At 40.4% G+C, this 25,835-nt stretch overlaps 2 protein-coding genes across 7 annotated transcripts; both read left to right on the top strand.

Annotated features, from left to right (window-relative positions):
• Positions 1-8,441: 8,441 nt before the first annotated feature.
• LOC115727057 (myb family transcription factor PHL6) lies at positions 8,442-14,075 on the top strand. Of its 5 annotated transcripts, none has more exons than XM_030657204.2 (8): positions 8,442-8,615; positions 9,661-10,361; positions 10,738-10,945; positions 11,099-11,175; positions 11,263-11,302; positions 12,958-13,030; positions 13,127-13,196; positions 13,539-14,075. In XM_030657204.2, the coding sequence occupies exons 2-8, from the start codon at positions 9,705-9,707 to the stop codon at positions 13,908-13,910; spliced, it is 1,497 nt and encodes a 498-aa protein (XP_030513064.1). In that variant the 5' UTR covers positions 8,442-8,615; positions 9,661-9,704; the 3' UTR covers positions 13,911-14,075. The 5 variants fall into 5 exon arrangements, with proteins under 5 accessions (XP_030513064.1, XP_030513062.1, XP_048130428.1 ...); XM_030657202.2 differs by having other exon boundaries at positions 8,442-8,722; positions 9,652-10,361; XM_048274471.1 differs by having other exon boundaries at positions 8,442-8,738.
• Positions 14,076-20,207: 6,132 nt separating this feature from the next.
• Positions 20,208-23,782, top strand: LOC115727055. 2 transcript variants are annotated; one of them, XM_030657194.2, is made up of 4 exons: positions 20,208-20,393; positions 21,315-21,433; positions 21,545-23,287; positions 23,388-23,782. In XM_030657194.2, the coding sequence occupies exons 3-4, from the start codon at positions 21,571-21,573 to the stop codon at positions 23,624-23,626; spliced, it is 1,956 nt and encodes a 651-aa protein (XP_030513054.1). In that variant the 5' UTR covers positions 20,208-20,393; positions 21,315-21,433; positions 21,545-21,570; the 3' UTR covers positions 23,627-23,782. The 2 variants fall into 2 exon arrangements, with proteins under 2 accessions (XP_030513054.1, XP_030513053.1); XM_030657193.2 differs by lacking the exon at positions 21,315-21,433 and having other exon boundaries at positions 20,209-20,393.
• The last annotated feature ends 2,053 nt before the right edge of the window (positions 23,783-25,835 follow it).

The raw sequence follows: 25,835 nt of genomic DNA, 5'->3' as shown, positions 1-25,835 counted from the left end.
CAATAAATATACCGAGATAAGTGTGCACCTCCTCGAATTTAACAAAAAAAAATGCAACCAAAATCGCAACCGAATTCTAAAACTTTTAAAATGCGCAATCAAATCCTAAATTTGTCAGAAAATTACAATTGAATCGCAAAACTTTCAAAAAGTACAATCAACGGAAGGACTTGACTTTACCAATTTGATGAGCTTTAGGACAATTACTTTTAAATTTTTTAAAATTCAATTGCACTTTCTAATAAATTTCATGACTTGACTACAGTTCTTAAAAGTTTTAACACTCGTTTGTATTTCGCGACAAATTTTAAAACTTCCAACATATTTATTCGAAATGTATATAACCCCTTCATTGAAAATAATTTCAAGAATTTATGCATAGAAATTACCGTAGAATGCGTTCGAATACGAACAAAGGTCCAATATCCAAAAAAAAAATCTTCAAGTTTAGCATTTATCCGAATTATATCCAAAATTTCTTTTTGTCTCGTAAAAATCCTCAACTTTTACTTTTGTCTCAATTCTACCACCGTTAGCTTTTCGTCCATAATTACAATCAGTTAATCATATGTGGCATTTTTACATTGTTAATGAATTATACATCGACAAAGTTGACATGTAAAAAACCCCAATTTGTCTTCTATTATCTGCTTCCACTACACATTGATGGGAGATACAGAGGCACTCAAAACGGCGTGTTTCAAATTCTCCCCTATATTCAATAGCTTAAAGAACGGATAGACATGGAGATATGATTATTTGGACAAACGATCTCAAATCGCATCGTCCGTGAAATATGTTGTTTTCGAATTTCGAAGATTTATTGGTAAGTTCGGCGAGAAAATTCGAGTCATGTAGAGTTAATTAACGGTGATCATGGACGGAAAAATAACGGTGGTAGAATTGGGATAAAATTAAAAGTTGGAGGTTTTTTATGAGATAAAATTTTTTTTTAATATAATTAGGGAAAATGCTAAAGTTATGGTGTTTTTGGGTATTAAATCAATAGAATTGCGATAAAAATAAAAAGTTGAGAATTTTTTATGAGATAAAAAAATTGAATATGATTATAATAAATATCAAAGTTGAGGATTTTTTTGGGTATTAGAGCCCAGAACAAATAGGAAGATCCAGGCATGTACAAGACGAAATAACTTTGACCCTACCTGCCATGTTGTACTTGGTTCTATCAACAATGTAGATAAGGATCCATATGGACGTGGAGATGGACCGAGCCATCCTAAAGTACGAGGAAAGTCAACGTGCAGGGAGGACAACATAAGGGAATTGTCAAAGGATGTCCAAGAGAATAATCCTGATCTCACCGTTCCTCATAGACTACCGACACCATTGCACCGGGACCACGCCTCGATGTTCCGGTCGCCCGTCAACTATGGGTGTCACAAAAGTCCGCACCAGTCCGATCCGGCCGAGTCCGATTAGGCCCGGCCCTAAAATTCATTCTAATTTTCGAGCCTTTCGAGGCCCGCTTGGTATTTGCTAAGATCGGGCCGGGTCGGGCCGGCCCAATTCCAACTTTTTTTTTTCACCAACGTTTTCTTTTTAATTTATCTTATTTTTATTTCTATTTTTTATATTCTTTCATGTCAAGTGATTTTGAGTTAAAAAAAAAGAAACCAACCCGATCCGACCAAGCCCGAAGGGAGTTCGGGGCGAGTCGGACTTGGCACTGTTCGGTTTCAGGCCGGCCCGTTGTGAGCCCTATCGTCAACAACCGGCGCGAGCTTCATACCACTACAAAGGCTATGACAATCTGTTTTCTCCACCGATAATTGTCGTATCAAACTGCTATGACTTATTGCCACCAAAACCAATGCCTTGGCTCGAACACGACCACACTTCTAGGCTTATCAAGTCAAGATGTATATCGACCGAACACATGTGCCTTCGAATACCGCGCGTTCATTAATTAATAGTGTCTGGACAGCGTGCACATACCAACAGAAGCGAGATAATTGTCTTTAGCGAGCCGCGAATCTAAGGTCAGTCGAGTCACGGAAACCCCATGAAAAATGAAAGCGAGATGAGAAAGGGAGCAAGTACGTGACTTGACGGCTCTCTCTCGTTACGGATGGTCGCGACAGGAGGAGAGTACATGTGATTGTGTTTAAGGTTGAAAATTCACATGCACGGTCCTGATGCACTCGTTCTTTTTTTTTTTTTGGTCGAACTGTTGCACTCTCAAACGCCACTTGTTCTGTTACAATCTCGTGGTCACGGGCTCGCTGATTGGGCCGCCATCGATCAGCCAGTTCGGGCCAAGGCCGGGAATGAGACAAGCTCGGCTCGGCGGTACGCATCACATTTGCTTATTCTCTTTTGAACAAACCACGATCGACGGGAGATTAGCGGAGTGTTCCGGCGATTTTTAAGGTGCAATCGTTCGAAAAGAAAAGAGAGAGATTGCTGTGGAAATTAACGGAATGTTTCGACAGAAAGACTCGATTGCCTCGGTGAGAATTGCGGCAATGCTAGCCTCGGGTCACGGCTACCTCAGGACGACGCCAGATTTGGCCCATCGGCGAAGGTTTGAGGTTATAAGAACAAAAAAAAAAAAAAAAAACAGCAACAATCCAATACCAAGTGTAATTTTTTTCCGAGCAACCTCTAAATCAAAGTTATTTCAGACAGAATGTATTTTCCAAATACATTATACCAATCATTATTTGAATTTGAAAAAAAAGAAAAAGAACACACTTTCGCCTAAAGCCGTTTACATGTCCTGTAAGGTTTTCTTCAATAGTCTTACCAAACGCAGGCGAACAACATAATCACCGTTTTCCGCTCGTAATCACGCTTCATTAATTTCGAACCGTAATTTGGGGTACCAAAAAAAAAAAAAGGCAAGAAAAGGCACGAATTTTGTCAAATTAAGATGCGATGTTCCAAAATCGTTAGGGAAATGCGAAATCTCCAAGAGCTTTCGAGAATGAAAATTGGGAGTTGTTCTCCCCACATTCGTTTAGTGGGAAATTGAGGCTGACGTCCGCTGCAGCCGAGTGCAGCCTAGCGGGTAGCAAGTGGCCATCTTTTGTCATCAAAAAGTGGCCGTGAAAGATACATGAGGAGCGAGGACTAGGAGGTCCAAATAAAAGGGCAAGAATCGACATTCCAGCCTAGGGACCGCTGTGAAATTAGCCCAAGGAAAAGGAGAGAACTCTATATAGGATCCCCGGAGATGTGAGTCCGAGACCCCACCCGCCACCGTCACCCCCGTCCTCCCGGGCCCCTTCGAGGTAGGACCGCTAGAGATTGTAAAAGTGGAGGAACCATCGAGTGCTGTTAACGTTTATGGATGACGTGACTTTCTACGATCCTGTACGGAGATGCTGCTTTGAAGCTTTAGAGTTCATTTTCCGAAGCCTTTTTACTTCTTATCAAGAGAAAAAACGTTTTGTTATTGTACTAGACGAATATGTGCCAATATAGGTATAATACCCAGCACTTTGTTATTAGGTCATTAAGGGGATAATTGTCCTAAAAGTCTTGAATCTATTATATGGCGACTAATTCCATCCTAAACCTTTCAATTTGAGTCAAAAGCCAATGCATAGGCATCGGTTGTCATATATGACATAACCAACGTTAATGTGGATAATTTTTATATTTTTTTTATTATTGTGAGTCAAAAGTCAAAAGATTGAGATTGGGATTGTGATTGATGAGGCCGAGATCCTCCATTTCCAATTGTTGATGGCATTGGCCGGGGCCTAATGAAATGTAGATCCATCTCGAGGCGTCACCCACGCGGACTGCGATTTAGGGGTTATAATATGAGTTTGGGATACCACTTCCAAAACCTAAGGAGATTTTCGAAATTTGTCTTGCAAATAACCCCGATATTCAAAACCTTCAAATCATCCGTAAACTAATAGTCAAGTATTACTAATACATTTAGATACACCCAATTGTAGAACCCGCTTATACTTATCGTCTACGACAGCCCCTTAGCCGCCACTGCTTCTGCCCTCCCCCTCCCCCCCTCTTCCCCCTTCTTCTTCTTCTTCTTCTTCTTCTTCTTCTTCTTCTTCTTCTCATGATTGGAAAAAATTGAGATCGAAATTAAATTCTACATGAGCAAATATACCGAAAAGAAGGGTTTCGATTACCTATACCGAATCCGACGGGTATTCGATGATTTCGCTCGAGATCCGCTTGTAATTCCAATCCCACGCTCGTGATAGGTTCCAAAAATGTCGCGCGAAAATGAGTTAAACTTCGATGTGTCAACGGGGGCACCGCATGTGATGTAAGAGGCACTAATGCTTTCCCATCGCATCCAAAAATCGACCATTCCCAACCCCCAAACGGCCTCCCTCTCTTTTGGCCTTTTACGAGTTTCCTCGGCCGCCCCCCTCCTCTTTCGTTTTTTCTTCATCTTTTTTCTTTTTGCGTTCAATAATGCGAGGACCGCGCTCATCCGTTAATTTTCGTCATATTTTAATTATTAGAAATACGATTAAATTCATAATGTAAAACCAAGTTGCAGGCCGGAGAAAATATTGATTAGATTAGATCTGCCACATGGATACAACTACTGGTTGGTCGACACGTGGCAGACCGACCCCACTGGGCGGATTATTTTCAGATTCTTTTTGTTGTTTAATACTAATTTATAATATTTGTTTAAATATAAATATGTACTTCCAATGTCTCGGACAAAGTGCTCTGGCCATTGGCTAAGGCATAGGTGGCGGAGACTCGGGGAGAATATTGCGCGGGGGGGACGTAATTAGTGGGGCCGAGCTAATGGCACTTTAGGAATCAACTAGAATCATGTCAAATCTCACTTTGCAAATCCCATCATTTATGACGTCAGACCATAGAATGAGGTCGTCATGCCTTCGTGCTCCTGGGGCCTTGCACTGGGTGCTGCCCAAGAATGGCCACCGTAAAAAGAAATAAAAATTGAAGACCCAAGTAGAGAAAAGAAAAACATGTTTTTTTTTTGTTTTCGGCCGGATGAGAGAAACTTTTTTTTTTTTTTGACGAAGATGAGAAAAACATGGTAACGTACGAGGTTTTGCTAGAAAGAGCGGCTCAATTGTACTTGTTAAGTTTCCAGTTAAAAAAATATTTAACTATACGATCTATTATTGTCTTAGTCATGCGTAATCATTGCATCGAGAATTGAATTATTCCATATGAAGTATGCTTAATTAGTATCTCAAGAGTTCAGAGTGTAAATTTTCGTAAGACTACCGTTAACCATTTTAAAAGTTTAAAAACTATTAGATGAAGGCTGGGTTCAAAATATTCTAATACTTTCTCTCGTGCATGGACTGTATTTTAGGATATCGTGCTCTTATACCATGCAGATTTTTATGGAATCATTGTCAACTTTTTTTTTAAATTAATATGTAAAAAGGTGATGTCGTCAAATATTTATATGTTTTAACAAAAAGCATGGCTATCTTAGCTCTTTACAAACTCTATATTTTGTTTTTGTTTTGCCAATTAAACCTGTGCTTTTAATGCAGAAGGAAAGGACAGAAAGCATTCAATATTCATCAGCCAAACCCCACTTCCTTTTTGAAAAATCGCCATCCTTATGTCTGCCCGTATGCCCTTATCACTTTTGAATAGAGTGACATCAATGTCAGCACCTACTTTTCGCATCAGAATCCTAAATCACAACGCAAGCCCAATTCGGAATTATCGGTAACAGCGCGACGCCACGGTGCTTAACATCAAAAGGGCATCTTTGACACGAGGGGCGACTCTCTTAATCACCGATGTCACGACCATCTCTTAATCACACACACACAAAAAAAAAAAAAAAAAAAGGGCTCCGTGAAAACGGCAAATTTATATGATTCTCATGGTGGTTGCCAATTGCCATGAATAAGGAGAGATCTTCGTGCCCTAATGCCCTTATGGAAAGAAAGTACTAAAAAAGTCATAAACATATTGTATTGGTACCAATTCAGTCATAAATTTTTTAATTAGATAAATTAGTCTTAAACCTTTTGGATTTATGTTGATTCGGTTCATCCGGCCTATTTTAGCCAAAAAAATAACTACCATGGACGTCGGTTGTTCCATATGGCACGACCGGCACTAAAGTGGATAATTTACACAATTTTTGTAATAGCTTTTTCCTTCTTCTTTTTTCCCCTCGTTTTGACGAGTGAGGGTCGAGCCCTCTCCAGCCAAAATGAAAAAATAAATAAAAGATAAAAAATATCAAAAGATTGTAAAATTTGTTCGTATCGGCGCCAATCACATCACGTAAGAAAGTAGACATCCGTATTAATAATTTTCGATGAAAATTGGCCGGATGAAATGAATTTGCAAAAAAACGACAAGTTTAGGACTAATAAGTAATAGGTTTATGATCATTTTTGGTACTTGTCAGCTTCACCGCCAAACATGGTATCGATGATGGGAGAGGCAGTTGCTTGTCAAATTTGGCATGCTTTGCCATTCCTATCAGGAACGGCACATCGGGGTGTAGCTTTTGGAGATGGCGACTCCTACATTTGGTCACACTCCTCGAGTGGGTGATCAAGTTTGCTTCGTCTTCCTCAATGATTACTCTTGTTAATCCCTTTTCGAATTTCCCCTTTATTTTTCTCAAGTGGGTGATCAAGATATATTATTTAGGGTTTCTTTTATTTTGCGCTTCTAACCATTTTCGTGTTGGATTAAGGTTAAGCATCGGATTAGGAAGGGAGGGAGTCCCATTATTGCCTGTCGGGTCCCTCGAAGAGACGTGATAAGTACAGGACAACAATAGTTTTACCGTCAAAATTGAAACTTTGAATGGCTTATATGGGGTTGGATGGTCATTTTCTCAGCCTTGATGAGGTTCATTTCATATTGGCGGGGCTAGGAAATTTTTTATGTGATAGGCCGACTTCGCCTTAAAGCGCGACAGAGCTTGCGAAGGGATACATAAGTAATCCTCCCAACAAAAAAGACCATCTACTCCAAAGATTACCGCCTTTAAGTAGTAATGTTCGAAAACTTGACCCATGAGAGTTGAATCGGATCGTTACAAATGTCTTCAAATCACGATCATCTAAGCACATGCAGCCTCATATTAGTTTGATTTATTTGCATAAAAAAAGATCATAAACTTCATTTCATTCAATTGGGTCCTTCAAAATCCATTAAAATCGTTCGCCTTGGTCCTTTTATTCACTAAATAAAGCAGATATCCACAATTTATTTGTGCTGCTGATGATGTGTAGAGTGCTAACTCAATCGTCACTAGGACCTGCCAACTCCCACTAATTTATTGGGAATTATTGTGGGATAGGACCGACTTATTCCCCGAGAGCCAGAAAACCGGTGAGTATTTGGAAGCTTGGTTTTGAAGAACTTAACTTTGCCCTAACACATATATAATCATTAGTTGAAGCACTTTGAACATATCAATTTTGAACATCATCGGACACCGCAACACCAACCACGGCATGGGGTAACAGTTCGGAGCTACAAGTCCGGCATCGTTGACGTAATCGAAAACGTCATAAAATGTTTTGAGAAGTCGATATGTTCGGGCAAAAGATGGACTTGCGAAATTTAGGAACCGCCGTCCCTCTTAAAGTAATTTGGAAGTTAAACACCAATGAAGATGCTAGCAAGAAACCATTGCCATTAATTGAAACCAATCAATGAAGCCGAAAAAGGGTTTAAACCTACGATCGACCTCAAGAGCCGCGCCGCCCTCTTCCGACCGCTTAGTTTGCATTCCAACTAATCTAAGAAATTCCATAAAAAAAAATTCTCGTGTCACGCACCGTCTCAAATTGGGTACCGCAAACTCGCCTTCTAATTAAAAATTTCCGCGTCGCGGTACTTAGATTAAAGAAAGAAGATTTTAGATGGAGGCCAAGATTGCTGGCGACACCAATATGGTAAAACATGTAGATATATGCGCAGGAAACAAAAGTAGAATCATGGACAAGCCCCAAACATAGCGGAAATACGAAAGCAACCTTAAATTTTAAAGTTTCCCCCAACTTGTGTAATGCTACGAAGATCGCAATTATTTAATTAATCAATATAAAAAAACAAACATTAATAAAAAAAATTCAAAAAAAAAAACCCCACAAGAAGGATTCCAGTATCTGGCGGGAAAGAGACAAAGCAGCTGATGCCACCCCCCGAGCAGCCTTTTTACATTAATTGTGCAGTTCATCAGCACAATTAATTTATAATATTTAATTCCTCCCTCCGGTTTTTGTTATTTTTTTAAAATATTTTATTTTTGTTTGTTTTGTTGCGCTCTATTTGGCAATGGTGTATGGTAACGTTACCTCCCAAGTGGGAATAAAACCAATCATCGACGACGACGACGACGACATGGCTGCGTCTCTGCCGTCGTAGAATTCCTTTCCTTTCGTCCCTCTGAACTCGCGGTGATGCTGTGAAGAAGAAGGAGGAGGAGGAGGAGGAGGGGGTCGTGGTGGTGGTGGTCCCGTCTTGTCTCAGGTGGGAGTTGGATCTAACTCGCTTCGCTAGTTACGCCTTCGGTTTTACCGCGCCTCGGCGCCGATTCTGCTCACGGTCGCGACTTGGGCGGAGGCTGTCGTCGCTCCGTCGCGTCCGGGCGAAGCCCATTAGTTTCCTTCTCTTTTGTTTTGGTGGCTCTTCTTCCTCTTCTTCTTCGGCACGAGCGGGCGAATGCCAGTAGCCAACGGCAAAGCTCCGTGCCTTTCTTGTTCTTCGTGTCGCGTTGTGATTCGCCGCAGAGTGGTAGATTGTCAGTACGACGGAACTACCCAGTGATTGAGTTCTGATTGGAATTTCGTGCTTTCCCTGTCTTCATCTCGGCGCCTGCTCTCTTTCTCTTGCGGTTTTGACTTGATGCACTCTAGATGCTTGAATTTGCTTTGACCGTCGAATGAATAGTCAGTGAGAAGCTTGATTTGTTCAGAGGGTACTGGGGATTTGAATTGGAAGATTCAGTTGCTGTGGGATTCTAGGCAATGCTATCTCAATAAATTTACAAGACATGGACTTTCTTACAAATGAATTTGTCCCGCTTTTCTCGTGGTGAAATGTTTTTGTAGTCTGCTTTAGTTAAGTTCTTGTTGAGGATTCATACCCCGAAATTCGGCCACAAAACGCCATTTTTATGAATTCAAATTCTCACTTGTGTAGCCGGTAGCTGTCCAGTTTCTCTAGTTAGTTCTCCTCTAGTTGGAGCTCGAACTGGGCTCTGCAATAGATGTCTGCGCGGTTTCTCCTTCTGCTCTGGTCGTTCGGACCAAAGAGATAGGGCCAACCAAAGGAGAGCAGAGAGTTAATTGTATGACATCAATGCTACAATAGATGAAAGGAATATTTCGCAACAAACTAATCAGTTGAGAACTGTCGGTTTGCTGTGAAGGTGTCGTCTCGGACGAGAGTGTCTGTAAACGTGCATAATTACTGATATCCTCTCCTCTGATGAGAAGGAAGAGTTGTTGATCTCTGTAGCAAATATTATGCAAATTCTCTTGCCTGGAAGAAGATTAGAAGCAACTTAAGTTATCAAATGGTGACTCGTTGTTTTTGATTGAGTGGAAAGGCAACTGTTCTTTACCCTTTCGGAAAGCTCTTGTATTATTTCCAGTCATGCAATTCTATCTCTCAAGTGAAGTTCAAGTTCTTACTGTTGTATCTTGTCCTTAATTTTTCTGACAGGTTACCACTGTCCTCTATTGAGGTGATTCAGCAGATTTAGAACCATGAACGGACACAGCATGACGTTACCTCAAAGTGGGTCTACAAAGGGGATGACAAACTCCCACTACACTGGGATGTCCCTGGATCATAAATTTCTGAATGCTGAATCTGAAGGAATTTCCAAGGCCAGTGGACGGTCATCCTCATCCCCATCCCCATTTATCCGTGTGGAACCACTCAGTTTGAATCTTTCGCCAGAATCTACCTTTCAATCCCACAAAACTTGTTCAGAATCAAGCCCAAGTAGTCCTCTCTCTCTGGCTTCTCATGTCCAAACTCCAAAGAGCACATATTCACGATCTTCAGTGTTCTGTACTAGCTTATACCAGTCGTCTTCTTCAACTTCTGAAGCCCACAAGCACCTGCGGAATCTGCCATTTCTTCCACATCCTCCAGCATACAACCAATCTGTTTCTGCTGTTGACTCAAAATCTTCATCTCTCTTTAGTGAGGACATTAGTAATTTGGATGATGAGAAACATACAGAAGCTCTAATGACGGACTACTTGGGTTTTCCTGGAGATAGTTCTGATGGTAGCTTCAATGGTATGAACTGTGCAAGCGACACCTTAATGCTAACAGAGCATTTGGAGCTACAGTATTTGTCTGATGATCTTGATCTAGCTATAACTGATAATGGAGAAATCCCAAAGCTTGATGTAAGTATACCAAGTATTGCTGCTGGCTCTTTCAATTCCTAATAGGTGGATGTTAGTGAAATTATGGAATTTTAGGTCAGTGCCTTCCCTTTCTGACCACTTATCCGTAGCCACTGCTGAATGATGGAATACATTGCAGTTAGTTGCTGATAACTGATTTTCATTAGAAATAATTATAGCATAGTATGGTTAGTTAGGATAAGAAATGCACGTTTTCCTTTTGCCTGATTTCACTGTCCGTATGTACTGAAATTAGTTGTTACTCTTGGACGAGAATTTAGAGGTTTTTGCAGCTCCATGTTTTGTTTCCTTGTCGTGCATGATCTTTTGCACAATCTGCTTACCGTGCCTATTTACTAATGTTATGTCCCCATAGGACATCTATGAAGCACGTCAACCACCGTCAAAGCAAGGAACGGGATTGGTTTTCCTCCAAAAGTGCCATTCCCCATTGCCAGCCATTGATTCTCTTTCTAGTCCGCCATCTTCTGGACCTGCCGCAGCACACAAGCCAAGAATGAGATGGACGCCAGAACTTCATGTGCGTTTTGTGGATGCTGTCAATAAGCTTGATGGGGCTGAAAGTGAGCAATCTACGTGTCTTCTCTTTACTTTGTTATTGGGCTTCCACTCAATTATCCAGAGAAGAAATTTTTATTTCTGATAAGAGCTTGTAGGTTTTTAGAACTCCACTCAGACTCATCATCCAACTCTTACTAGTTTGCTCTGATTTTCAGAGGCTACCCCTAAGGGAGTATTGAAGCTTATGAATGTTGAAGGTTTGACAATCTACCATGTAAAAAGTCATTTGCAGGTAAATATTCCACATTTTCTACTGAAGCAAGTGTTTCAGTCCACTGATAATATCTTACTTTACATCTATCTTCCATATATCTTGCAGAAATACCGTTTAGCCAAGTATATGCCAGAGAAAAAGGAAGGTAATGATTCATCAATGCCCTTCTGATCATTCACAAGTGCCATGTTGAGCTCCTGCCCATGTTTCATCTATGCAGTTCCCGTCAGTTATATGGATTTGCAATACATAGTTGCTGGCTATATGGGACTGCTACTGGGTACATATTAATGCTATTATTGACTGCTGGTTTTCATTCTAATTAGAAAACAAGACTAGTAGTTTCTGTGCTTGACATGGAAAAGCCTACATATGGCTATCAAAAACTCCCCACTAGCCAAACTGCTTGCTGTGGGCCATCCAACCTATCCAATCCCAAATTCTCACTTCCATGGATTTTTTAGGTTATAATGTCATTTCTGGATGTCATATTTGGGGCTTTCTTAGTTTTGAAGAAACATTTTGCTAGTTTTTTAAGTGATGTAGGGGAAGGTCTGCACTGGAGACACAGGACTTCCTGCAGGAGATTAGTATGGTGTATCCTTGGCTGGAACTAATAGGGGATGGAGATGATGAGACGAGATTGATATGGAGAAAAGGGGGAAATAGTTATACTCTGAATATATGACTAAAAAGACAGAATTAAGTTCTGATGTCGGTTGATATGTCTATATGGGTTTTGAATTGTCGAATGAGCACCAGTCAATCAGATTACCTGCACATCTATCATGCATTCAACAGAATGAGAAGAATAACTTCATGTAATTTTTTTGGTTGCAGTAACCTTAAATGACACAGAAGAGCAATCAAGCTTCCCAATTTGTCTGATCTCTTGTTTACTGTGAAATGTGAGGAGAGAGAAGGATCAGTTGATCATTTAGCCTGAGAATGATCAATATTTCTTGTTGAAACAAACTGTGGGTTAGTTGTCTGCTTGTGATTGTTGGTGGCTACCAAAAGGGTCCTTGAGGCGTTTATATATTTCTGTTAAATGCATTATTGAGGAAGTTCTTTGAACGATGGATTCACAATTATGCAGGATAAATTACATGACTGCTTAATTGGAAATTGCGCAAATCAGAAAAGATCTCGATTTGAGATGTTTCATAGTGTCCCCACCTCGTGATCTACCTTGTATTATTGTAAATGTGTTTTGTGCAACCATCAACCATCTATCCACAAGGAATGAAGAGCATTTTCAGCTTATAGGCTATGCAAGAAATAGCACATCGTGTGCTTCACTTACACTTGCTTAATGCTTTTTAAAGTACAGGACTTCTTTTCTAGTGAGAGATTGCAGGTAGAGGATAGACAATCCATATTAGTTTTAATCTATTTATTACTCGTTTATTCATCTCTTATCTATATTTTTGACTACTTGTTTGCACTGGGTAATATAGACTGTGTTGACCATGTTAATGTAGCTCGTTGGCCAGCAATTCCTTTCACAAGTTAAGGGGAGCTTGCATACTCTCTTGCATGTGTATCCTTCATCTCAGGCTCTCTCCTTGTGTTTTGAAGTCTCACTTATGCTGTTGAGTGATGGGAAAGAATTTTGCTTTTCCTTGCCAATGAGGAATATAGACAATGTTGCATACCGGTTCCTCATGAACACTGAGCTTCCCATATTTTGTTTTATCTGTTGCAGGCTTCTCTATTTATTTTCCAGGGGCTTCTCTAGTTACTATAAGATAAATTATTTCATAGTTTAAGCCTTTGTTTCTGATTTTGCTTTGCCAGAGAAAAAAGGTGGCAGCTCTGAGGAAAAGAAAGCCATGTCTTGTGCCAATGAAAGCGATGGAAGAAGAAAAGGGTCAATACTCTCTCTCTCTCTCTGCATAAGCTATGTTCATCTTAACTTCTCTACTGGTGTCACACAAAATTCAATTTCTGTATCCCTTATTTACAGGAGCACGGAGATTACAGAGGCCTTGCGCATGCAGATGGAAGTTCAGAAACAGTTGCATGAGCAACTTGAGGTATTTCACCGTCTCGAATTTAGTGGCACATGTTGAATACTTGTTAGTCCTTCGGTTTTGCTGCAACTTTTTATACTCATACACAAAAGAAAAAGTTGGATAAGAGGAGCCCAGCATATTGTATTGTGGACTGAGATGCTATTGCTTTGCCATTTTCCTTGAATTTGAATGTCTTCTCTTGAAGACTATGCATTTATATCGTAGTTCAAGTAGAAGGTTTTGATTTGGTGGGGGTGGTTGTTGATTGGATCGTATGCTTTATAATGGTCTCTAGGGGAATCCTTTGTTTTCCAGTTGACACCGGATAGATCTTAATTGCCGCTTTTACACGTATTTATGTAGGTGCAAAGAGCACTTCAGTTACGCATAGAAGAGCACGCGAGATACTTGCAAAAGATTCTGGAGGAACAGCAGAAAGCTGGTGTTGTCCTGACACGCCCTCAAAAAATGACTTCGTCGGAGGATCCATCCCCAGAAAGTGAACTTCCAATGCCTTCTCCAACCATTGCTGCTTTGCTGCCTGGACCAACTGAATCAAAATATGTTCCCGGATTCCTATCACTTAAGCACAAGGCTAGTGAAAACAGCAGCACCGAATCACACGAGTGCCGGCAGAAGAGGATTCGGATGGAAGAAAAGGCTGAATCCACTTCAGTTTCCGACGGGGCTGTTCTTGAGAATCCAAGCGAGATGACTCAAGTTCAGAGACGCTAGTCCTCTCCTTTGTTAAACCCCCTGTAAATTTTATTTTTTTCTTGTAGACAAGTTGTCTAATCGATTTGCTTGAATGAACACTGCTTATTCTTCAGCATCTGTAGGCACTTAAAATATACACTTTGGACATGTATTGCTGTCAATCTCTTTTCGCCGACTCTCTCTTCGGACATATACCAAGTAGTGAGTGGATTGATCGAATCTATGATGATACGCATACCCTTAGGCAGGCGCTACATCGTGTCTTGGACAAGAAACAAACAGCTTGCGAAGTTTCTATTTCGAGCTGAATAAGAACAAATACTGCAGGAATCAATTATGAAGGGCAACAAGGATGCAGGTCGTTAAACCATGAGTTACTGGAGTTTTTTCCTTTCATATGCAAGCAAGTGCGCAAAGAACCAATCGCTTGAAAGTTGAAAAGGAGCTCTCTCTTACTCAGAAGTCAGAACAAAAGCCAACCATGTATTTTTGAAGATTTTAATGGAATATCGTCAACAAACATGGGATTCTTTTTCTGTACAGAATGGAACATCCTTGTTCATTAAAATGGGTAGGCTAAGAATTTGTTAACCATGCGTAAGGAAGAGTAACTTCTAAGGTTGTTCTCACCTTCAATTCGCAGTCAAACTTATCCCCAAAAGAAGAAAAAAAAATGTTTTTCTAGTTTCTAGCCATCTTCGTTTAATATGTAATTTGTCGATTTAAATAAGCAGTGTCCCGATCTTTAGTTTGCTCGATGTGATATCCACTCTTCTCGTTGCGTTCTATTGATAGATTGCCGATCAAACATTTTCCGGCAAACTATAAAGTATTCGTACTTTACATATAGAATATTTTCTCCTCTTTTCAATCTCATTGTTACATTCACCCGATGTGAGCCCCTGAACTGTCACATTAGCTGAAGTCGTCTGGAGGGCATGTGATCTTTTAGTGTAAGAGCTGCTCGTTTCTTCATTGGGGTTGGTTCGTCCATGCCACGAACCGTCTCTACGGCATACGCCGCCTACCCGCCATTATAAAGGCAAACTCGAACATGACTTGTTTAATAATCGCGACGGAAGTCTGAACTCGAACTCTGATCACATTTCATGAATTGGTAATCCATGCACGATCTGCAGAATTGGTTCAACCTTGGCTGACGAGGTTGACGTAGTCGGAGCTGGCGTAATTGGTCGCCGTAGTTGGTCAAATGAGGCCGGCATCAATATTCACTCAACCCGCCGGTGTAGGAGTAGTTGGTTGCCGCATAGGAGAATTTTCGAGACAATTATCAAAAAAGTCTAATACATATTGCAGTTGTGCCAATTCAATCATAAATTCTTTTTTTGTTTTTGTCAAATGAGTTCTAAATATTTTGCGTTTATGCCAATTCAGTCCATCCGACCAACTTTGGCCAACCGGCACCGACGTGATAATTTTTTAATAAAAACATAATATTTTTCCAAATTTTTTTTTTTTTGGTCCTTCTTCCTCCGATCGGTCGCCGAAGCCGTGATCGGCCAAAGGCGAGGACCAGCGAGGTCGACCTCCCCGGCCACTAGTGAGGGCAAGCCTCACGTCGTTGGACGAGGTCGACCTCGTCGGCCCTCGACTCCGACTCTAGCTGGAGGAAAAAGGAGAAGAAAAAACAATATAATTTGAAAAAATATATTAAAATATTATTACAATTGTTCACGTCAAAATCGATCGACCAAAGTTGGTTAGATTGATCGAATTGGCATAAATGCAAAATGTTTAGAAATCAACTCGACAAAAAAAGGTTTAGAACTGAATTGACACAAGTATAATATATTTAGGACTTTTTTTGGTAATTTTCCCAAGAATTTTCAGCATATAAACCGGCAATCATCCATTCGAATCTCACAAATTGCATGTAAATTGCTCTAAATCAAAGTCACTTGGGAAATAAGCCAAATATGTTTAAACCTCTTAATTTGATCAATTTAGTCTTAAACATTTTAACGATTTACCAACCTTTCAATTGCGCCAATTTAGTCCTAATCTTTTGACAATTTACCAACTTTTCATTTATGTCAATTTAGTCCTAAATCTTTTAAATATTTGTCAATTTAGTCATTCCGGTCAATGTTTGTTGAAAATCGCTGATATGACAATCTATTTAATACCGGCCATTCTACATGGCATGGCTCGCACTAACGTTGACAAGTTTTTGCAATTAATACATTTGATAAGTTTATTGCATATTTATACATTTTCCAACTCTTGCCGGCCATAGGTGAGGGTGTCGAGCCGTCACCCAAATCTAGGCAAGGGTCGCGACCCTCCCCTATTGGCCGCTAGGGCACGACGCACTCGCCCATACCGGGCAAGGGTCTACCGGTGACCTCGTTGGCCTAAGTTAGAATAAATAAAAATAATAAAATAATTACAATTATTGTCCACGTCAACGTCGACTATGCCATGTGGGACGTTCATCGCTTGCTAGACCGCCATATAACGATTTTCAGCCAAAATTAGCCGAAAAGACCAAATTGGTCTATTGTCAAAAAAATTTAGAACTATATTGGCAAATCATGAAAATATTTATGACTTTATTGCCAAAGCATCAAAAGACTTAGAACCAAATTGGCCAAATTAAAAGGTTTTAAAATGAATTGGCAATTGGCGCAAGTGCAACATGTTTCGAACTTTCTTTAAGTCACTTGCACCGGCCAAAAACCTAATCTAAGTCGGTTTTGTGTGGCGTTTATGGTATATTCAATAGCTAGATCTCTGCACTGGTACCCTCGGGTTATCGAAAAAAAAAAGTATTCACTTGTAATATAGTCACCATTGCAAATAATAAAAAACATCTAGCTAATTTTAGCTTAATCGGTCAATCCAATAAGTTCATCTACGAAGCCAGCCTGAGCAATTAAATAAAATAATCAAACGGATCCATTTCGAGTTAGAAGGAATGAACTCAAACATTATTAATCTTGTCATAGGAGTCGAAATGATTGTGACACGAACAAGAACTAATGTTAGCCCGAAAAATGTTGAACTTAGTGTCGGTTAAAGTCGTGTAATAAATTGTCACCCTATTCAAGGCATGTGATGCTGGACACGAGTCTCTTACAAGACAAAAAAAAAATTGAAATCGAAGAAGAAAATTCAAGTAAAACACGAAACCAAATGCTTCATAGATATAATATCGAATGCTTCTTATTCGTTTATACCCTACCCTCGTCTGCCCTAATCACATGCATTATGTACTAATTTCTATGTAAAGTGTCGTGCCATAAACAAAATTTAAAGATAAGTGCACCGATTGAATGCTGAAACCTTTTTTTTTATCGCTAGTCCTAAAATTTTTAAAAAATGTAATCAAGTCCTAAAACTTGCCAAGTTAGTGCAATCAAGTTCTAAAATTTGTTAGCATTTTCAATTTGTCAATTTAGACGAAGTTAATAAAATGACTTGATTGTACTAACTTGACAAGCTTTGTGACTTGATTGCATTTTCTGAAAATTTTAGGACTAAATACATTTTCTAAAATTTTAGGAGTCAAATGCACTTTCATGACAAGTTTTAGGACTTTATGGCATTTTTAATGATTCAATTGCACTTTTGTGATATGTTGTAGGCCTTTCAATACACTTGCCCCAAATTTTTTTTTTTTATAAAGTTTTCTACCCATTAGCCACACTAAGACCAATTTTAATCGAGAAATTGCAGGAACACCTCATAGAGACACGCTTGTTTGGATCTAGGTTTACTGGATCAGTTCTATCATCACAATCCTTGATCCTCGCATTATGTGATCAACGGTCGTGATACGGTGAATTAATACGTTATGCTTTTCATGGCAACCGAATTGAGAAATTCCAGGAGCACCTCATAAAGACACGCTTATTTGGGTCTAGGTTTACTGGACCGGTTCTATCATCACAATCCTTGGTCCTCACATTACGTGATCAACAGCTGTGATAGACTGAATTAATACGTTATGCTTTTCATGGCAACTGAATCGAGAAATTACAGGAGCACCTCATAGAGACACACTTATTTGTTCTATCATCTCAATCCTCGGTTCTCACATTACGTGATCAACGGCTGTGATAGACTAAATTAATACGTTATGCTTCTCATGGCAACTGAATCGGATTGGTTTTTTTTACTAAGTTTTTCTTTTTAAGGCTGACGCAAATCGAAATAAACGATAAAAGATTTTGAAATGCTGACGGTGTAAAGCTTAGCCAAAGCTTTTAATGCGGCTTGTATCTGTGATACAAAAAAATGAAATGATGACTTTTGTACCACTAGTTTTTGTAATGAAACCGCTTAACTTGTTTAACCGGTATCCTTGGAAAGATTGGAATTGCAAGCTTTCGCCAAAAAGTGAGATTCATTGAATACGAAAAAATAAATAAAAGTTCATTCCTATGCAATTAAGAAAAAAGAAAAAAGAATTATCGAATTTTGATAAGTATAAGGATGAAATAAGGTGGCAAATCACCTCGTATTATTAGATTAAAATTTACTATCGGTGTCATTTCATATCGTAATTTGTACAATCACGTGTTCAATTTAGGTTTGGGTTTCCCAATAAGTTCATATTAAATTGAAGTCGTGTTTTTTTTTTTCAGTGTATCGAAAAATGCGATCCTTGGTATGAAAACGGTTTATGTTCATTTTAGTTTCTACATCAATTTGTATATTCACTTTTTCTTTTTCTATTAATTATCAAAATCCATATCAAGAGATAAGTATTTTTTTTCAAAATAAAAAAATTGAAAATAATATATATATATATATATATATATATATATATATATATATATATATATATATATATATATATAGAGTTTCGGGTTAGAAAAATGACATTAAAAGTGACATAATTTTTGTAAGACGATTGCCTAAATGCACAAGTACTTTTCCATTTTTCACTGAACTCAAACAATTATCTTTTGTAATTGCATGAATCCAGGTTCTAAAAGAAGCCAAAAGTTCTCTCCTGGCTAAGGGGCTTTTTGGGTGTTAAATCGGTAGAATTGGAACAAAAGTAAAAGTTTGAGGTGTATTACCTAAAGTTTATACCCCTAATCTCGTATTTTGATACTTGATTAACGTTGGATTGTCCGAGACTAACACGGGCTTTATTAATTTGAAGTTGATCTGGTTCATGGCGCAACGGGTCATTGTAGGAGTACTTTAGTCCGTTTTCAGGCTAATCTTACTGTTTTGTTCGAATTTTTCACCCCGTTCGAGTGGTATTCAATTTCCTCACTTCAAATGAAAACTAACAGCCTTTTCTAGGCAAAGTGATGAAATGATGCATCATAAGATGATATTTTATTGGGTGTAATTTATTGTCAAATTGATAATTTAAGAGAAAAAAAAAAGGCATTTATGCTAGTTAACATAACAAAAAAAGAAACAATAAATGGAAGAAAGAGAATGGTTTTTCGGTTTGTTAATTTAAAAAATGAGTAGTTTAGCTAAAACGGGGGAGAAAATAACCGAAATTCGACCGTCTGCGTGCGATCTATTACGTAGTTTTGATGGAACAGGAGATGTTGTGCTTCAGAAACATTAAAGCTCATTTGATCGCTTTGTCGATCTTAACCGATGTAGAACTGCTTGATACCACGCAAGATAGATACTTTCACTATATAACTAGTCCTACAGCATCCAGATTGTTACCTACAAGTCATATGATTTAAGTGTTACTCTTACATAGTTGGTCCAGCAGCTAGACTAACCACAGTGTCATATAGAACATGATCAAGAAAAAATTTAGAAAGAGAAAATTAGAAAATTAAAAATTAAAAAAACTTAAAAAATTTATTTTAATATTAGGAGACCGAGTGGGGGAGAGAGAGAGAGAGGAAGCGGCCCGGATTTGATCTAGGGAGGGCCCGGAAAGCAAGGGGTGGTAAACGGTGGGGCCCACGCAAGCGAGCGGGACATATGGTAATTTCAATGGAATTAGCTAAAATTCCTTGCTGTTGATAGCAAAAATCGCTTTTGAATTTGAACCTTCCTAAGCTTCATTTTTCAACAAAATTAGGTGACTTATGAAATATCCACCAGCTCAGCATGGAAATAATCACACCTATATAAATATATATTACTGGTCGAATTTGGACCAGTATTTCACCATCAAATTTTTGCAGTTAATTACCATGCAGTTCTCTTTTTCTTGAATAATGTTTCCTTAAATATTTGCACGAATGCAAAAGCAGTGACTTTCCACAGCAAGTTGCCATCCGGTTGCCCGTCGTAAAACCAGTTAAAACGAACGGTTCAAGTTGCACCGTCGCCCGTCGGGAGTGACGGTACCGTCACCCAAGCAAAGTCCAATTTCAAGAGTCGCTTGCTTTGGTATATTTAACGAGCTTCACCGAGTCTCTGGCTTTCTTCACTGCATGCTCTCTCTCTCTCTCTCTCTCTCTCTCCATAACATCGCTCTCAGTCTCTTCCAGTCTCCTTCGTCCGCTGCTTCGTCCCCGGGAACCCCACGAGAGAGAACAGGTACCAGTCTCCTCTTGATCTCCTCTGACGCCTCAATCATTCTGTTGTTTGTCTCCCTTTTCCTTTTGGCTGAGTGGAAAAACTCCCTGTTCCCGAAAGCACTCTGTTTCCGAAAAGCGGAGCAGGGGGTTCTCCTTTTCGAGGAAAAAAGTTTTCATTTTGGGCGCTTCTTCTCCTCCTCCTCCTTCGTGCTGTTTTGGAAAACAACCGGGTGGGGAGGTCCCGTCTTTCTCGTCTTCTGGGTACCGATCACTTGTGTCCGTGGGCTAATGGGTTCCGTCTCTCTTGTCTTCCGGGTCCCGTGCGGCGTGATTCGACTCCCCTGATGATGTCGACATCTCGCGACGTCTACGTCGACCACGGTCCACTTCAACCCAGCGAAATGGAACCTGTGTCCGCGTGTAGCCATTTCTTGGCTGCTTCTTTTGGGGAAAAAAAAAAACAGTAAATGACTGATGCTGTCATTTCATTTCTACCGTGGAACGCGATGAGTTTGCCCCGGTTTCGGTCGTCAGCTGAATCAATGGCTGACGGGGAATCTGGCGTTGGGGGTGTTGCCGAACGATGAATTTTAACTAAAGTATTATAATTTCCGTGCAAAATTATTTCCCCTTATTTTAAGGAGAATTTAGGGATCGAGGTGGCGTAGGCCTCCACCAGGCAAAAGTGCAATGCAGATCACTGTCGGGCCTATTAGGACTGGTGGTGCGTTGTAATGTCGTGAAACGATTGGATTTGACATTGATCAACAGAAACGGTTATGTCATGTTTGGTTTTTTGCAAGAAGTGAGGTGGTGATAGAACAACCAGCTATCGCCATGAATAAAATGTGGCTGGGCTAGCTATTTTCTAGTTTCTTTTGCAAGCTAGCTGATCCATCAAAATACAACAGCTGACATTTTTGCTTCTCTTCGGTCCTAGGGTAGCTAAAGCACAACTCCATCGCCCGTCTATTGCACCGTTATTTACTAGTGCGCCCTCCGGTTTCTTCTTTCATCTGTGTGTTGGTCAAGGAAATGATCAATATATCAAGCTATTCGGTAGTAGTTAATACAGGCATCTGTCTTTTTCAGTAGTTAATATATGACAGAATGTTGTGTGCCATGTACACAATTCGTAATTCACTTGACTTCATTGCAATTGATTGTCAGAGTTTGTCCTCGTAATCTTTGCGTAAATGGATGCCAATGGGGCCTCCGTCAACATTGACCCTCACTGTACAATTGACAACAGCAAGAAAGGGAAAGTCCAGTGCAATTACTGTGGTAAGGTAGTGAGTGGAAAGTTCCGGCTCAAGTGTCACTTGGGAGGCGTAAGGGGAGACGTGATTCCTTGCACAGAAGTTCCCGCAGATATAAGGAAACTATTTCACGAACAGTTACTTGAAACAAAAGGCGCGAATCACAGGGAGGTCCTTAATCTGGCCACCCCAGAAACCCCCCAGAAGAGAAAGTCGTGCCCAGGCACGAATAGCTCTGCGCCAAGCAAGAGTCGATCTCCCACAAGCACAGATCCAAGGAAGATCAAAGAGAGAACCGGTGTAGCAGAAGATGGTGTGGCAGACGTTTCTCCATTTTCAGAAGAAGTAGGTCTATGGACGAAGCCATTTAGTGAAGGAAAAGAGTACAGACCGTCAATGCGTGCCCGACTCATTGGCCGGTTCTTCTATGAAAATGATATTGATCTTTATGCTGTCAATTCTCCTAGCTTCCGGGAAATGATGAATGCTACTGTTGGAAATGCTCATTGCGAGGACAAGATCCCCAGTTACCAAGAGTTGAAAGGCCCAATCCTTCAAGAAGAAGTGAAAGAAATGAGACAGTATGTCCAAGCAGTCAGGCAATCATGGGAGACTACGGGGTGCAGCATCCTGCTGGATGGATGGATAGATGAGAAAGGCAGGACCTTGGTCAACTTTTTGGCTGATTGCCCCCAAGGTCCTATTTATCTCTCGTCGACTGATATTTCTTCTTGTGTTGGAGATGTTGATGCCCTACTGTCAATAATTAATGGAGTAATTGAGCAGGTTGGAGTTGACAAAGTTGTTCAGATCGTGGCATGGTCAACAGAAGGTTGGCTGAGGGCTGTAGGCCAGGAGTTTATAGATAGATACAAGATAGCTTTGTGGAGTGTGAGTGCTTCTCACTGCATCGAACTTATGTTGGAAAAGATTGGGATGGTGAGTTCTGTCAAAGGTGTGATGGAGAAGGCCAAGACTCTTGTAGAGTTCATCCACACTCAAGAAACTGGCTTGGAACTATTGAGCATACAAACCCTTGGCAATGAACTTATCAAGCCCCACAAGATAATGTCAGCTATCCCATATATGAGATTGGAGAATATTGTATCAGGAAAGAAGAAATTGATGGAGACATTCCTGTCATCCACATGGAGCACCTCAGTTCTGGGTTCAAGCGAGGAGGGAAAGAGGGTAGTTGGCCTGATGAGCAATCCCTCTTTCTGGTCTGGAGCCAGAATGGTCTTAAAGGCAACAGTGCCATTGTTGCGCGTCCTGCGTTTCATTCGCAGGGATGATAAACCGCACGCGGGGTACATATATGAAACCATGGATCAGGTGAAAGAGACAATTAGAAACGAGTTTCAGAGCAACAAGTCCATGTACATGCCCTTCTGGAAAATAATTGATGAGATTTGGAACGGCTATCTACACAGCCCACTCCATGCTGCTGGATATTTTTTGAACCCGAGTCTCTTTTATTCAAGTGACTTCTACTGCGATGGAGAGGTGTCCTTTGGCTTCCTGTGTTGCTTGGTGCTGATGGTTCCTGATCGTCCAACTCAACTCGTAGTCTCGCTTCAACTTGACAGGTATCGACATGCCGTGGGTGCTTTTGCAGAGGGGAGTGCCTTCGACCAAAGGAACATTTCCCCAGGTAGGACAATTCCTCATCTTACTCAGTGAGCTTTTCTCTTTTTCATAACGCTGTATTCAAAGCTACTAATATTTTGACTTGGGGCCGAATTTGGCTGCAGTGGACTGGTGGTCTAGGTTTGGAGGAGAATGCCCCGAGCTGCAGAGGTATGCTATCCGGGTCTTAAGCCAGACCTGCGAGGGTTCTTCGAGATACGGGCTGAAAAGGGACATGGCTGAGAAGCTTCTCACCGGTGGAAGGAACCATGCGGAGCAGGAGCAATTACGCGACCTGACATTCTTGAGTTTCAATCTTCAGCTGCAGAAATTTCATCCTAAGCTGATTAGGAACAATGTCTAGCCCGTGAAGATGTTTGAATGGATCGTGGGAAGGTGGATGGAATGCCTGGAAGCATGTGCTCAGATTGAGTAGGTGGTTCTTTTTGGGGGGCAAGTTTGGAACTTAGGGAAATTGTTCCTTAGACAATTTGTATTAAAGGGAATAGTTTTATTCAGTAATAAGAATCTCTGTCTGTTCTATGAATAATGAATGAATGCTTATCGCCAATTATCTGAAAAAGATTAACCTAATCTGCAGGTTTTTCTGTGATCTGGTCTTCTGGTGATACTGGTAATAGTTCTCCAGCTGAAGTGATGTGTATATCACATACCTGGAAACTCCTCAAAATAGTTTCTTTACTCTTAACTTGCCAGATAAACTATGAAGCGTGCATTGTCTCGTCAAATTCTCATGGCGATTCCCTGTTTGCTTAGGCTCCGTCGGTTTTACGAAAGATGAATTTTGCAAATTATTTTTGTCATTTTCCCATGTTTGTTAGAGGAACATTACGAAACACAGATTTTCTGGTTGACTCATCTTCGGGGAATGTTGATAATGTATTTTGACGATTCGTTTTCTTTGAGACCGACGGATCCTTAATTTCCTCAGTGTGTTTGTATTAACATGTTTTTGATAAGAAACTGTTTTAAGTCAATTTCTGTTCTCCTAACTCATGTTGAGATGTGTAAATTGGGTTATCTGACTCGGTTTTTTCGGGCAATAAAGTTCCCCTCTATGTAATATTCGTTGCAATTGAGTCCTACCATTTCATGCAATCTATATTCTTGACGTGTAGTGCTGATGCCGTCAAAATTAGCATCTGGGTGTTGAAGTGGCCCGCCGTATGACGAAGAGAGTCCAAGAAACAGAGTGCCATGAGAGACCAGGAAAGAAGAGGGAAGAAGGAATGCCAAGTCTCGGCCGCTGGTCACGGACGGTAACGTTTCCCGGTGGTTATGTGAGGGTTGTCGGCCCTCGTTTGTCATTGAAGACGGCCGATCCGAACTCCGGGTATGATCCGGGTGAGTTCGCCCTTGCTCGGCATTGATCATCTCCCGATCATTCCTGAAGTACGGGGTTGTGCAACCTTGCTTTATGTGTGTGCGTGCTTGTGTGAGGCCCGAATTAAGAACATATGGACCGATTGACTGATCATATTTTTGTTAACACATGAACAGTGCGACAAGCGGTTTGGAGAAATAAGAGGAAGGGAAAATAAAAATAAAAACCTAGTGTTTCTAAGGACTAGAAAATACATATAAACTAGGTTTTTTTTTTCTTCTTCTTTGGACTGCAATATAAACTAGGTTATGATGATCAAAACCATCCTAAGTAGGGGTGTTAATGACGCCGAGCTCGACCCAACCTGACCCGGACCAAGACTTGAATTGAATATGCATTAAAACCTGGGTTGGTTCGGTTTGGGTTGCGGGCTACGGTTATTATTTTTTTTTTCCTTATAAATCTCCCAATTTGAAAAGTATGAGCCCTAACCTAACCTCCACGATCGATGCCCCAAACCCTCGTCCTTGAACTAGGTTAAGTCAGACTCCACGATCTCCATCGATGATCAAAAAAGAGGGTTGCTCGAAATGTCATCATTTTCATTATGGTTGCGCAATCAAACCCATACTCATCCCTGAAGCACAAACCGAACTTGTCATCGCTCTCCGATATCTCACAACACCATAGGGCTTCATCGCGGCGTTGGACTCTCCACCGAACAACTCCACGATTTTAGTGGTTTTTTTTCTGTTGCCTTTGCATCCTCTGCCCCAGCAATCCACGATCTCCACCAATGATAGTGGCCAAGCTGGAGTCGTCATCGGTGGAGACCGTGGAGTCCGATTTGCCCTGGTTCAAAGAGGAGGGCTTGGGGCGTCGATCTCAAAAGTTATGGTTATGATTCGTGCTTTTCAAATTGGAGAAAGAGGAGTGCGATTGGTGAAGGTTAGGGTTAAGGCTTGTACTTTTTAAATTGGGTGATTTAAAAAAATAAAAATAAAATAAAAATGACCTGAAGCATGCCTTCGACTAGGCCCGGCCCGACCCGACCCGACCTGAATGGGTCAAAAAACAATGCGCTTGACCCTTACCTGAAGAAAACCATGGCCCGACCCTAAATACCATAAATTTTTGGGTTAGGTTGGGCCGGCTTGAGTTTTTTTGACACTCCTAAATTCCTAAGTGCAATAATTTCAAAGCTTCTTAGTGTTTTTCTACATGTGAC

This window comes from Rhodamnia argentea, chromosome 2 (assembly GCF_020921035.1).
Source record: "Rhodamnia argentea isolate NSW1041297 chromosome 2, ASM2092103v1, whole genome shotgun sequence".
Lineage (NCBI taxonomy): Eukaryota > Viridiplantae > Streptophyta > Magnoliopsida > Myrtales > Myrtaceae > Rhodamnia > Rhodamnia argentea.
This window is presented reverse-complemented; position numbering and strand designations above follow the sequence as displayed.

Bases quoted from the DNA above. Each gene is read 5' to 3' on its own strand.
- LOC115727055 (XM_030657194.2), top strand. From the start codon at position 21,571: ATGGATGCCAATGGGGCCTCCGTCAACATTGACCCTCACTGTACAATT. The intron at 23,288-23,387 runs GTAGGACAATTC...ATTTGGCTGCAG, and splicing joins CCAAAGGAACATTTCCCCAG to TGGACTGGTGGTCTAGGTTT.
- LOC115727057 (XM_030657204.2), top strand. From the start codon at position 9,705: ATGAACGGACACAGCATGACGTTACCTCAAAGTGGGTCTACAAAGGGG. The intron at 10,946-11,098 runs GTGAGCAATCTA...TCTGATTTTCAG, and splicing joins TAAGCTTGATGGGGCTGAAA to AGGCTACCCCTAAGGGAGTA. The intron at 11,176-11,262 runs GTAAATATTCCA...TATATCTTGCAG, and splicing joins ATGTAAAAAGTCATTTGCAG to AAATACCGTTTAGCCAAGTA.